At 42.3% G+C, this 13,599-nt stretch overlaps 1 protein-coding gene across 1 annotated transcript in view; it reads right to left on the bottom strand.

Moving 5' to 3' along the window:
* The window catches only part of LOC126983825 (twitchin-like), a 194,813-nt gene that overhangs the window by 949 nt on the left and 180,265 nt on the right, over positions 1-13,599 (bottom strand). Inside the window, exons 99-110 of the mRNA XM_050836955.1 lie at positions 13,258-13,545; positions 12,431-13,118; positions 12,127-12,260; positions 6,835-7,195; positions 6,385-6,611; positions 5,771-6,061; positions 5,084-5,455; positions 4,200-4,256; positions 2,240-2,343; positions 1,610-1,748; positions 842-1,468; positions 289-633 (exon numbers count right to left, since the gene is read on the bottom strand). Of these exons, the coding sequence (XP_050692912.1) occupies positions 317-633; positions 842-1,468; positions 1,610-1,748; positions 2,240-2,343; positions 4,200-4,256; positions 5,084-5,455; positions 5,771-6,061; positions 6,385-6,611; positions 6,835-7,195; positions 12,127-12,260; positions 12,431-13,118; positions 13,258-13,545 (3,605 nt within the window). The 3' untranslated portion in view covers positions 289-316. The remainder of the gene's footprint in view (positions 1-288; positions 634-841; positions 1,469-1,609; positions 1,749-2,239; positions 2,344-4,199; positions 4,257-5,083; positions 5,456-5,770; positions 6,062-6,384; positions 6,612-6,834; positions 7,196-12,126; positions 12,261-12,430; positions 13,119-13,257; positions 13,546-13,599) is intronic.

Raw genomic sequence — 13,599 nt, 5'->3', positions numbered from 1 at the left:
CACATTTATGAACTTTAATTCATAAAGGATGTAACTAATGATGTCCACTGATTCCATTCTGTCATAAGAAATGCCCTACATATCATCCAGGAAGGCTTTCTACTGGTTACATCATAAGCATATAAGCATCTTCAATGCCAATACAACTGTGATTGATTTACCAATCATGATTCATAGCAGTTTCTGGTTCTGGGTAACTTTTAGCCCATAATTTTTTTTATACATTTGTGATTGATTCATCAATAACAAATTACCATAACTCCTATGCTCCACTTATTTGGTACTTACCGGTGCCTTAGGGGGAAGGGTGGGTGGTTCACAGCTCGTCAGCAGAATGAACATTTACGGAGAAGGCAGCTGTCGTCTCGCCCTTTTTGGATGTTGCTTTCACCACATACTGACCCACATCAGTCGGGAGGCAGTTGGGAATTTCATAAGTAAACTCCTTCTTGCCTTCCTGCATGAACTTATAGCGAGGTGAGCTCTCGTCCACTGGCTTTCCGTCCTTCAGCCAAGTGATCTTTGTTGGCTCCTTCTCAAATTTGACATTGAAGCTTGCAGACTTGCCCTCCATCACTGTCTGGGAGCGTGGGAACTTCTTGAATGCTGGCTGCTTCTTGTCCTCTCCTGGTACTGAAAGACAAGAGAGCATTCAGTTGAAAAGAAGATGAAAAACAGAAGATGCTGAGTGAACAAGATCATGAATAAAGGATGAGGCAAAACCAAAGATAATAGAAGCAAGAATATAGGGTGAGGATGAGTAGAAAAATAATTATGGAAAGAGGTAAGGAAGTTGCAGTATGAGGAAAGAGGAGACAAAGCAAAAGTCATATCCACTCACTTATGACAGTGATTGTGCAGGTGCTGAAGGTCTCTCCAATGTCATTGAATGCCTCACAGGTGTAGGTTCCTGCATCTTCTGGGAACACCTCAGCGATCTTGAGCAAGTACTTGTCTCCTTCTGTCACATATTGGAAGTCCTTGGAAGGCTTGATCTCCTTCTCGTTGTGTAACCAAACAACATCAAACTTCGAGGCACCACCAATCTTGCAGGAGAGTGTGTGGGAGGTACCATCCTGTACATCCTGGGACTTGAGGTGGTCAGTGATTCTTGGAAGCTTGTCACCGCGGCCACCCTTGCCGTTCACCTGTTGCCCCATGGGAGTGATCTTAAGGACACATTTGGTCTCGGCAGTGCCCAAGGAGTTGGTAGCCCGGCAGGTGTAGGCACCCTCATCCTCTGGGAACACCTCATTGATGGTGAGGGATGCTAGGCCTTGACGATATTTGAGATCAATGATGTCAGAGGAGCTGATGGACTCCCCATCCTTGAACCATGACACCTGTGGCTCAGGGTCGCCCTTGACGGTACATTTGAGGCACAGCATCTCTCCATCCTTGATTGCTAAGTTAGGTGGAAGCTCTCCAGAGAATCCAGGGGGACCCATGAGGGAGTCATCAGGGGGAACTGTGGGAGAGGTAGTGTGTGAAAAAATACCTGGACCACAGCCAACAGAAGATATAACTCACAATTAGCATCTTTTACAGAATTCATAAGTATCAATTTTTTAATATTATAACATCCATTCTGCCCCTTTGCTAAACTTACGTTCCAATTCCTTGGTTGCTGAGCGAGACCTGGATGTGCTGCCGGTGGAGTCTGTCCTCTTGCCATAAGGTTTCAGTGTCCTCTTTCCAGAGTCGTCAGTCTTGCTTGGGGCGGCAGCAGGGGCAGCAGCAGGGGTGGGCTTTGGATTTAAGATTGGTATGAATAGAGTTTGAGTGACAAGTGACAGTGTAGCGCTGAAGGTCATGTTGTGTGGAAAAAAAGGCAACAGAGAGACAAACTGACAAATATACATTACATTAACAGTAGTGTAATGATAGCAGTAAACATGTATTTCAGTGACTGTCGGCTAGATCTGATGGAGTGGTAGTGAAGTAAGGGAGTACTTATAATAAGCACTAGAGCAAGGGTTCGTAACCTTTTGATGATTTCAGACCCCCGTTGGATTTCTCACATCCTCTTCGTTTGACTGCCGAAATCATCATCACAGTCCTATTTAATATATAATATATAATAATATTCAGAGACTGAGTTCCATACCCCCAGCATTTGGTTCTCATATTGGGGGTATGGGTACCCCTGCTAAGAACCCCAGCACAACAGGCTAATTTTGGAAGAGAGAATACTGATATTTTGTTGTACCTAAGCTTAATCATCAAGAGATTTGCTCACCTTTGTTGTCTTTTTGGGGCTGAAGTATGAGGAGTCGTCTACCCTGACAGCTGGCGTGGGGGGTGGAGGCAGGTCCTTGATGGTCGTTTCGATATACCTTCGGTCTGTATGGTGGAGAGGTGGCATGACCAGGCAGGAAGGGGACAGAATTAGAAATGGTGTATACGCAGTGGTTAAAAGTGATTGATCTCAAGGGAATTTTCTTCTGTGTAATGGTGAAGTTCAATATTGATCTTTACTAATGAATAAAACTACCAAGGAGTGAAGCTCTTTTGATTTTCAATTTTAAAATAAGAATTATGTGGTAGTAAAATTACAACTCCTAAAGACAAAAAATAACTAAGACAAAACAAAGTCAAACAAGTCTGTTCTGTCACTGGTCAAGTTAACTAAGGGAAACTATTTGTATGAGGGCAACCTGGAGCACAGCATGTGTGTGGAGCACAGCGTGTGAGTTTGGCTGTGGCTGTGGTATAGATGTGGTTCAGGCCTGGAGCACTACAACTAAATGTGAGTGTCTAGAGCAGTGTGGAGCACTACAGCTAGCCTAGAGTGTCTAGAGCAGTGTTACAGCTAGTGGAGGGCAGGAAGTCGTGATGCAGTGCAGGGTGGTGAGGTACATGGGGCTCTGGTTAGGTACAACAGAGTAAACATGTGTTATGTGGATCTGAGTGACTGAAGAGAGTAAATGCTCTTGGAATTCTGCAGCAAGTCTAAACAGGTGTCAAGGGCTACAGGTGAAGTGCTTCAGGGGCAGGTGCAGTGCATGGTAGCCACAGTGAGTTACAACAGTTTGCTTCACCACAAAAAAAAAGCAATAGTGTAATAATAATAATACAATTAACATGTAAAGGTGTGGGTTTTCTCCAGTATGGAGAGGGGTGGGAGGGAACTAACTTGGTCCAGTCCAGTACTTCAATGGTATATGTCATTGAGGCACTTGCCACATGTCTGTGATGATGATGCCAACAGGTTACTTAATACAAACCTTTGCCATCAGGAAGTCAAGCATGATCAAAGAATTCTTTGTTTACATGATATCTTATGCCATGAATTTAACTTTTTCATGGAGTTAAGAAAGGAATATGTCAGACTTCCTGATATCAAATTACATTTTTATAAGTCATGCGGAGTGGTTAGACTACACTACTTTAATAGTGTATTACCTTCACTTGATAGATTCTTTAGTAGGCGAGTCTGTTCAGCTGTTACCACATTACCTTGAGTTTAAAAGTGAGAGGAAAAAATGGTGTTAAATGTGAGTGAAAATATATTGGTTGGGATGAGGCTCAGATGCTTCATGCTGTCAGAAGCTTTGCTTCTGAAGGCTTAAAAATCAAGCTTGACAAAAAATGACTGTCCTGAAAAAAAAAACTATGCCTGGAAGAGGAAGTCACTAAAAAATCCATAGAAAAAGTAGATGTTTGATTTCAGGAGCATAAAATGCTGCCTATTTTAGTTTGAGGCATATGTAAAAAAATGCCTAGGAAAAAATAACTGAGAAAATTAATCGGTGCAGTCTGTATAGGTGCGTGGGTATCTGTGGTGACGGGTGTAAGGAGCAGGAGTTTAGAATGTTATGGCTGTGGATGAGGTATTTCCATCACAAGGTCATGAATAACTTGTCAGTGACAGGTTATTTCATGAGCTGTATGGTTCCTGCATGCCCACAGGCTAGACAGGCCATAGCATCAGCAGCCTTCAACAGGCTAGCCAGGCGAGTCAGCTGATGCCACTAAATGTAATCAAACTGTTATCATCTAATCAATCGTTTGTAAACAAGACCCAGACAAGAGGACTCCGAGGTCCTTGCCCAACTGGTGTCATGTTGACTAACGATGACTACCATCTGAGTCATTAAAGGTTAGAGCTGCACGCCACATTAGACAGCGCACACTGCCTCCCACCAACACCCAGCCGGGCATCAGCAGGGGGCACCGCACTGTGCTGCCACCGTTACCTGTGTATTTCAGATTTTTCATCAGAGTTGTCTGTTCTGCCGTTCGATCACCATAGCCTTTGAGGAGAAAGCATAACAAACCATTTTACTTTCGTTTCAGGAGTGTTTAGTGTAGCTGAGTGGCTGTGAGGCAGGAAGCAGCTGGCTCTTGGGATCAGCAGGTCTCTTAAGTGACTATTTATTTAAACTGCATGAGGCCTTATGAGCTTTAAGCATTGTCGTACTTCGTACTTTTAGAAACATGATACCAGCCAGTTCAAAGCAAAATGTGAATACAGAGAACTGAATTGCATCTGCAACTTGTGTGCTAGGAATGGAATCGACGAGATGAGTATGACTAGTAATGTTTGCAAGGGGTGTGTTGTGAGGTGTATAGTATGGATGGGAGCTGAAGAATGTTGGCCTAATGAGGATGTATGTAGAAATATGAGAACTGGCTGGGCAGAGAGTATAAGGCTTTGCATGATTTTGCAAGGATGTATAGGGCACTTAGTGCTACTACAGTGCATTACCAGCAACTGCACCTTTATCTACATGCAGTGCACCATCTACATGGTACAATACCGGAAAGGCAGTGTAGTATCACACTGCTGCTGCTTCAAATAAAGCACATTATATAATTATTTTAGTATTACTGAGAATGAAGGAATGTAGAGTACCAACAGAATACCCCAAAGTTGACCTGTGAGGCTAAGAGCAGGGAAAGTGGGGCTTATAAACAATACCTGAAGTTAGGGCAATATGTCACCTCATATGGTATCTTAAGGCTGAAAGGAAACTTATTGATTCTTTATATTTAAGTAATGATAGAGGAGTGTATCTGAGTGGCTGCTGAGAGCTGGATCATTTGGTAGATGGCAATGGTTGCCTGAGGACACACTTACCTTCAACAATCACCACACAGGATGTCTCATCTGTGCCGTGGTGGTTGGTCGCAACGCACTTATACTTTCCGGAGTCTTCAGGTCTGCAGTTGACAATCTCTATGGCAACCACACCATCAGAGTGACTCATGGAATAGTCAAACTTGGATAGCTCCTGGTTACCCTTGAACCACTTGACAGTAGGAACAGGCTTGCCAGAGAGACAACAGAGAAGTTTGCAGGTCTGGTGGCACTGAATGACACGAGGACGCAGGAGGAAAGTGAAGCTGGGTGCACTCTCGCTCTCTTCTTGCCACATCTTGTAGGCAAGTGGCTGGCGGCGACGCACAATCTGTTCCTGTGGCCTGTACTGGGGGATCTCTGGTGGCAAGGCTGCGGACAGGGAAGTTATATGGTTAGAAGGATGGGAATGGCTGCTGTGGAATATTAATGCTTTTTAATATGTAATTAATGGAAAACTAATGATACAGAGTAGTGAAATAGGCAATATTAGATCCTCCAAAGTAAATTTTAAAGAGATGGCAAGGCAGTGCATCAAAATAAATAAATAAATATATATATATATATATATATATATATATATATATATATATATATATATATATATATATATATATATATATATATATATATATATATATATATATATTAAGAATAAGAGAAAAGAGATAAAGAGAGGATACTCACGCTGTACATTAAGGAAGACAGGCTCTTCTCTGGCCCCATAATGGTTCTCGGCGCGGATGATGTACTCGCCACGGTCATCCAGCTTGGCACGGTTGATAATGAATGAGTAATCTTCCCCAGAGTACCTCTTCATGTACTTCACTGACTGGCGCAGTTCCATGTTGTTGTGGAACCAGCACACAGTGGGCGCCGCCACTGCTACAATGCGACAGTTGAACTTGACGCTCTGTCCCTCGTACGTGAAGGCGTTCTGAGGCCTGATCACGAACCTCGGCGCACACTGAAGTCGGTCTGTGGGCAAGATTGGTTAGTATGTGTTGGGTGAGTAAAGAGATGTGTTGAGTAAAAGAGAGGCAATGGTTGTGAGAAAGATGAAGGTATATTTAAAGGGTGAAGATGTTAACTCATCTGCTGGACTTGGAGAGAATAAAGAGGGACAAGGGAAAGTGAAGAAAAGATCTGTTTATTTCTCTGTTTTGGATATTATAGATGTCTAGTTAAGCAACATTTTAGACTGAATAACAAACCCCTATAACCCAACACCTTAATCACCCTGGAAAATCCTCCCAAGGAAATTCCTGTCAGAAACCAAAAGAGCAATTGGGGCAACTCACCGAAGTGTGTATCGTGTATTCTGTACTTCTCCAGCTGGAGCTTCCTGAGGGAAGAGTACTCAGCCAGGCGACCGATGGGCAGCAGGAATTTCTCCCACTCCTTGTACTTCTTGCGGATCTTGTCGCGGATGGGAATGTATCGCATCATATCGATCGGCTCCAGACGGGGAGAGTAGTCGCCTCGTAGCCAGGAATGCATCAGACACTCATGGGCGGTCATACGCTTCCTGTAAGGAGAGGAGGATGTGAAGTAGGTGGCGGTAGTAAGATGAATAACAGGATGTGGTAATTATTCAATGATAAGAAAAAGGATACAATAGATTGATGCAGCTGTGATAAATATTGCTGTATGAAAGATGTCAGTTACAATCTTGATCTTACCAAGATACTTATCATAAGTATTTAAATTTCCTGAACTTGAGTGTAAATGAATATCAAAGATGCACTTACTCCTTATTCTTGATGAGGAGGTGACGGATGAAGTCCTTGGCTTCATTGGAGACATTCTTAAAGGCTTCCTCATCAAAGTCCCAGTCACAGGCCTTCACATTCTTTAGTGTCTCAATGTCATTGTCCCCAGCGAAGGGTGAGAGACCACTCAAGAGGACATAAGCCAGGACACCAACAGCCCACATGTCTGTGTAGAATCCAACAGGCTCTCTTTCTACAATCTCTGGTGCTGCAAATTCTGCTGTGCCTGTGGAGATCTTGACCACCTCATTGGGGTCCAGTTTGGTGGCCAACCCAAAGTCAATCAGCTTCACATTTGTCGAGTTCTTGGTCTGGCACATGATATTCTCGGGCTTCACGTCTGCCAGAAAGCAACACGGGTGGGTAAAAGGGAGTGTTCTCAGTGTGCTGCTCTCTCTCTCTATACCTCTGTCATCCCTCCAGAGCCCTGGATGCCTTAAAAACAGGAGTGTAGAGAGAAAATTCCCTTGTCTTAGTGTCCCAAACCCTTTCCTCATCATCCTCAAGGTATTTTCTTCTTTTCTTTTGTTCCCCTTTCTTTCCATTCCCATGAGGCATAAATAGCTTATAACCACAGCACTTGATCATTCCTGAACCTGACACTCCTCAGGCTACAAGGAAGGTGCTCAAGTCTCCCATGACCTGTCAGGTAGTGAGGTTTTGACAGCAATAGCAGACACACTGCTCTGCTACACAGCTCATAACATCACACCATGTTACTTATTAAAAGAGAAACAGGGCCAATGGTACAATAAGAAGAGCAAAAGTGGTCACAGGCAAAATTCATAATAAAGTACCGATGGTGGTCTTAGTAGTAAAGAATGAAAGCAACTTTGTGAACTGAATTAGATTATAGATATTCTGGAATATCAAGTTTTAAGCTAATGCTTCATTTTGATATACATCCCATTATTTTCTAATGTACTACTATAATGAGCAAGGCTAAATTTGTTGCAAGCTGAATCTTCAGAACTGTGCTGAGGAGAAAAGTAAGCAAGAGGGGAAAAAATAGAGATTTGGAGAGGAGAGCAATGTAGAACTGAAGTCCAGTGTTCTGTGCTGGGCTCTGGGCTTACTACAGTTTAGGTCAGGAGAGTCATGGCAGCAGTAGAAGCCCAACTCACAGTACCTGTGGCTCGGCAAAACTAACACTTTGGTCAGGCCTCAGAAAAGTCAACACAACAGAAAAGGTAAAATCAAAAGGGTAAAAAAATAAATGTCCACTGGAATAGAATTCTATCTCTGCACCTTGATAGGTGGAGTGAGGCTGGGGCACCTGTGCCTGAGATGGAGGGACAGATAATGAAGTGGACTGAAATGTTGAGAGAGAGAAAGAGAGAGAGAGAGAATTTATATATTAACATAAATGTTCAGACAACATAGACCCTATGGTCCAGACTTGGTGGCTTGTCCTTAAACTGAAGTGAAACAACATCAAATGGTCAAGAACCTTTGTGCTTTGGTTAATATCAAGATGGAGCAAGTGGCAGTCAATTTTGTTTCTAATTACTCAAGCATGTTGCACTGAACCAGTGAAGGTGGGAGCTTATTCCATTCTTGTAAAGCAAGTGGTGAAAACAATTTGGTGCAGATTGAATTGATTGATTTGCTGTGTCATTTTTGATTAGTAGCATGTTACTGATCATAAACAATTTGGATTTGTCCACATTCGTCCATAAAGTATTTTGAATAATTTGATTAGGTTCCTGCAGGGGTGAATATGTTAAGATGATGTCATAGGTGACTTGAATTTTTTTACATATATCGGCAGCCTTTCTTTGTAAGGTTAGTTGTGCAAGAAAAAGAGAATTTTTGTTTACCTACATTGAACACCAAATATAACAACGTCCTTTGCATGGTGGGGAGATCAAAACTGTCTAAAATCTAATGTAATTGTGTAGTGGTAGTATATCATATTCTATTTGCTTTATTTTCTGCCTCAATCCATTCCTTGGAGAATTTGAGGTTTGCTGCGATTTTGGCACCAGGATCTTTAACACACTGCACTTTTGAGTTTCACAGCACACATTTCATAATCAAATCCCCTATTTTTAGCTACAACTTGAAAACTTTGGCTTTATCAATATTTTACATATTAGACCAAAACTGAAATTCAACACAAATGGGCGCTTTGCCTCTCTTGGTCTGAGAGGACAGTTTCCTGTCCTTGTATCGTCAGCCAATTTGGTAATGAAATTCCAACGTCGATGTCATTGATACAAATCATGATCAGTACTGGGCCAAGAACTGATCCCTGAGGGACACCACAAGTGACGAGTTCCCATTCTGAGGCGGCTCAGTTAATTATGACTCAAATCTGTAGCTCAGCCAGTTTGCAATCCTTTAGTGTGTTTTACCCCCAATTCTTTGTTGTTTGATTTTGTAAAGTAATTTTGATGTATGTCTTTATCAAACGTCTTTTGAAAATCTAAATAAAATGCAAACCAATAATTCAGTTACATTGAAAACTAAGAACATCGGCAAGCTGGACAAGACAAGCAAGATCTCTCGGAGGAGAGAGAGAGAGAGAGAGAGAGAGAGAGAGAGAGAGAGAGAGAGAGAGAGAGAGAGAGAGAGAGAAATGGTTGGAGAAAGATAATTAGAAAATATTTCATAAAAGTATTAAAAACCACCACCATCTCTAAAAAGTTCCTTGATAGTAACCTTTATCCTGTAATGCTCTTGTTAATTCTGTAAGTGATACAAAATAAATAAATTTACTAAAATTTTCAAGAAAAATAGTGTCAAGTTTCCTTAGGAAGTTAGTGATTAAATTTGTTGATTAATTTTTGCTACAGTCAAAAGCAGGTTATTAACTTTGATCTAGTAAGAAGTAGACATGAGGGACAGACTAATAATGGAGATGAGTTAGACAACATAAGGTAGGAATGAGAAGTGATTCAGAGGGGAGGGATGGCGGGGGAAAGAACCAGTCATGAGAGAGAGAGAGAGAGAGAGAGAGAGAGGGAGACGTATGAAGAAAAACAGCACAGTTTATACACAAACACAGACAAATGAGGAAAAACTATGAACATAAATAATGATAAGCACACAAACCATCTAGAACAATCTATAATAAGAAAAAAATGTAGGTGGAAAATGAAAAGAAAGGAAAATAGTAAAACACAAGAACAACTACATAGAAACACAACACCAAAAAAGTACAGAAAGTAAAGAAAAATAATAAATAGGAATGGTGGACAAAAAGAGTGAAGAGAAGAAAAATAAAAGTAAAAAAGAAAGTCAAAATAATGACAACATAATACGTATACTTATAGGAGAGATAATAATGTAATATAAAAACAAGAGCAAAAGGAAACATTTGATTCACGAACCTTCGACAAACAGTTCGTCATAAGGTATTTCCCTAACCAACAAGAGCTTCTCTGGTCTGATGCCTGAAGGAGAATGGTAGAAGCGTTTTTAATACAGGTCCTTCTCAGGCTGCCAACTACTTGCTACTGGACAATACCACCACCACCACCACCCTATACCAGGCCAAAGAGGGGGAAGAGGTCAAGGGGTGGGGGAGGTCAGGTCAAGGAAAAGGAGATAAGGTCATTGATCAGGGTCTGGGTGTACAGGGGGAAGGATGGGTGCTGAATGTTGTCAAATAAGGTTTTATAAGGAAGTTAGTTGTGTGAGGTAGGATATGCTGGTGAGGTGGTCATGTGACATTCCATAAGGTCAAGTCAGGTATATGGTCAGGTCTAAGGTCAAGGTTATAATAGAACTTGAGTAATCTCTTCCCTATTGCATAAAAATAATAGGTGGCATGTCTTTCAGAACACTAAGGTTGTATCTGCCATCAAGAGACAGTGCTGGAAGCAGGAGAGTTAAGGGACCAGAACAAAGTCAGGAGAAACTACAGTCCTTGAGTTTGTTATATAATAGATCCTCCAAAGCTACGTCAAGTCATGGAGACACGTGTCCTAGAGCTACACTGGCCCAAAGGTAATGAGGGCAGGGTTAGAGAAGAACCTCCAGCTACACTCAGGTGAGGTCAGGTTAGGTCATCCACAACAGGACTTGCAATGCACTTTCCAGATCTTCAGGAAATGAACAAGTCTGTTGAGTCACTTCCTGTCCAGCACTACAAAGCTAGGTCACTGTAAAGTCATAAACTCTACAAAGGGAGGTTAGGGGTCATGTTGACTATAGGAGACCCTAGCCTCTTGCATTTTCCTACAACCCAGGTCCCATTCGGAGACTATGCTGACAAATAAATAGACTTAATGCGCTCAAAAAATATACTAAACAGATTTGGACAGACAAACACACACACACACATAGGACAGACAGAAGTTGGCAACCATGAGAAAAAAGCTTCTTAGTACAAAAACAGCACAAGTCTAGTATTGGTTAGTAAGCAAGAAGGTGTTGGCGAGACAAAGGTTAGACTAGGAGTTTGTCTGGAGTTTAGTGTAAACATTGCAAACTGTGGCAACAACACCCGCAGCAAAAAGAGGAGGACTGACGCTAACAAGAGTAACAGTAATGAGTGATAAAAACAAGGATCCTAAAATTCATGACATCTCTGCACCAGAAAAATAGACCAACTGGTGTTAAATAGATCATAATACTAACACATAATAATGGTAAGAGTATGTGATAATAATAGTAATAATAAACACTGCAATCTAATACTATCCTCCTACAATTATTATCTGCCTCTGCATCAATTTGATAATTGTTGCTTCAGGGCGGCACTTGGAAGGAATACAAAAGCAACTTATTGTGACATACAGTATAACTGCTAGAAATCTTGATGAAGATACAGTCATGCAAAAAAGATTAGTATCTGATTCCCTTAGACTCAGCTATATGCTGGAGTTACATCATCATACATGAATCAAAACATGAACATTATCAAATCTACATTATATGAAAGTCTGTCTCTTTAGCACACTATTGCCTGAATCTGTAATTCAAGTGAACACTTCTGCATTCCCTGCTTCATGCCCATGTGTGTATCCCTTTATTGACATGGCTCCTGGAAACAGTGAATGTAATTCCAGAGGTTGAGAGCCACATAGTTATGATGAGTGACTGTTTTCAAGCAGGAATCAGAAGTGTTTAATGTAGCCTTTTGAACAGGGGATTTAGTTCTCAAGAAGGATAACCTCATGAATATGATCTGGCTTCAAGGATTGTGTCAAAACTGCCAATGATTTGCCACAAAAAGTGACGCTGGCCTCAAAGAACAAGTGACAGGTGCTCCAAGAAGCCAGAGGCCCCTCAAGAGGCCATGGTCTTTGGCCGGACACTCACCCAGGTGGATAATGTTCTTCTCATGCATGTGCTTGACGCCTTCACATATCTGTCTCATGTAGTTGATCACCTCAGCCTCAGACATGGTGTAGCCCTCAGCTGTGATCCTCTCAAAGAGCTCACCACCAGACAGGCTGTTCATGGGAGGAGACAGATTAATTGGGTGTGTGGTAGATATTGATCTTCACTGCTGCTTGGCATGGAAGTTAAATAATAGCCTAAAACATTTTACTTATTACTATTAGCTTATTAAATTCAGATTTCTTGACTACTATTGCAAGGAACAGTAATGACAGGGACTTACAATTCAAAGATGAGGACCATTTCGTCGTCATCCTCGAAAGCATCGTGCAGGTTGATCAGTTTAGGGTGGTGTAGGTGATTCATGATGTCAATCTCCTTGCGGATCAACTCCTTCTCCATGGCAGAGGCCACAGGAATGAACTTGGCAGCAAAGATGTTGCCAGTCTTGCGTTCACGGCAGCGATGCACCACTCCGAAGGCACCAGTGCCAATCTCTTCGAGGATGTCATAGTATTCGTAGACAGAGTCGTGTTTGATGTCCACTGGCTGTGGAACATACTTGGAGTACACATCAAACACAAACCGATCATAGTCATCAACAGACTCCTTCCTTCCACGGATCTTCTTTCCGGTCTCATCCACCTCGTACTGCTTCTTTTTGGCCTTCTTGGTGGTTGGTGCCGGTGTCTCCACCACGCTCGTCACCGCCGATGGGTCTGAGCGACCGTATACGTTTTCGGCGTACACACGGAACTGGTACTGATGTCCAGGACTCAAGCCCTTGATCTGTGCGGTGGTGAGGCGGGTGTTGGCACACTTGATCCATGACTCCATAGGCAGCTCGCGCTTTTCGATGATGTAGTTGTTGATGTTGGCACCACCGTCCCAGGCTGGCACTTGCCAGGTGAGCACACACTCCTTGCCCATGACACTTTCCACCTTGGGGAAGCGTGGTGGGTCTGGCCGGTCTGTTATGAAAAGATATAAGGTTGAGAAATGTATCAGAATATCACTAGAACATATAAAATTTAAAGGCAACAATCTGGTCTAACATGAAGTTACTCATTGTGGAATAAATCAAATACAGTTCACACACACAATACAAACCTGAGATCTGGATTTTGATGAGGGCAGAGTCGGAGCCCAACTCGTTCTCTGCAGTGAGTCTGTAGTTGCCACTGTCCAGGTTGGCAACGTCTCTGATGGTGAGGATGGCGTGCCGCTGCTGAGTGTCCACCGCGTAGTGGCTGCCAGACTCGATGGTTTCGCCCTCCTTGGTCCAGGTGATTCGGGGCCGAGGGTTGCCAATGAAGGGAATCTTAATGACTGCATTAACACCCTTGTCGAAGAATGCTGTGTCGCGGAACCTTGGAGGAACGTTAATCTTGGGAGCCACTGTAACAGAAGGAAAAAGATCAATAGATATATGGCATGATTTCAGGTGATAAT

Source organism: Eriocheir sinensis, chromosome 55 (genome assembly GCF_024679095.1).
Source record: "Eriocheir sinensis breed Jianghai 21 chromosome 55, ASM2467909v1, whole genome shotgun sequence".
Lineage (NCBI taxonomy): Eukaryota > Metazoa > Arthropoda > Malacostraca > Decapoda > Varunidae > Eriocheir > Eriocheir sinensis.
The sequence above is the reverse complement of the archived record's forward strand: the minus strand, read 5'-3'. Positions and strand labels throughout refer to the sequence as shown.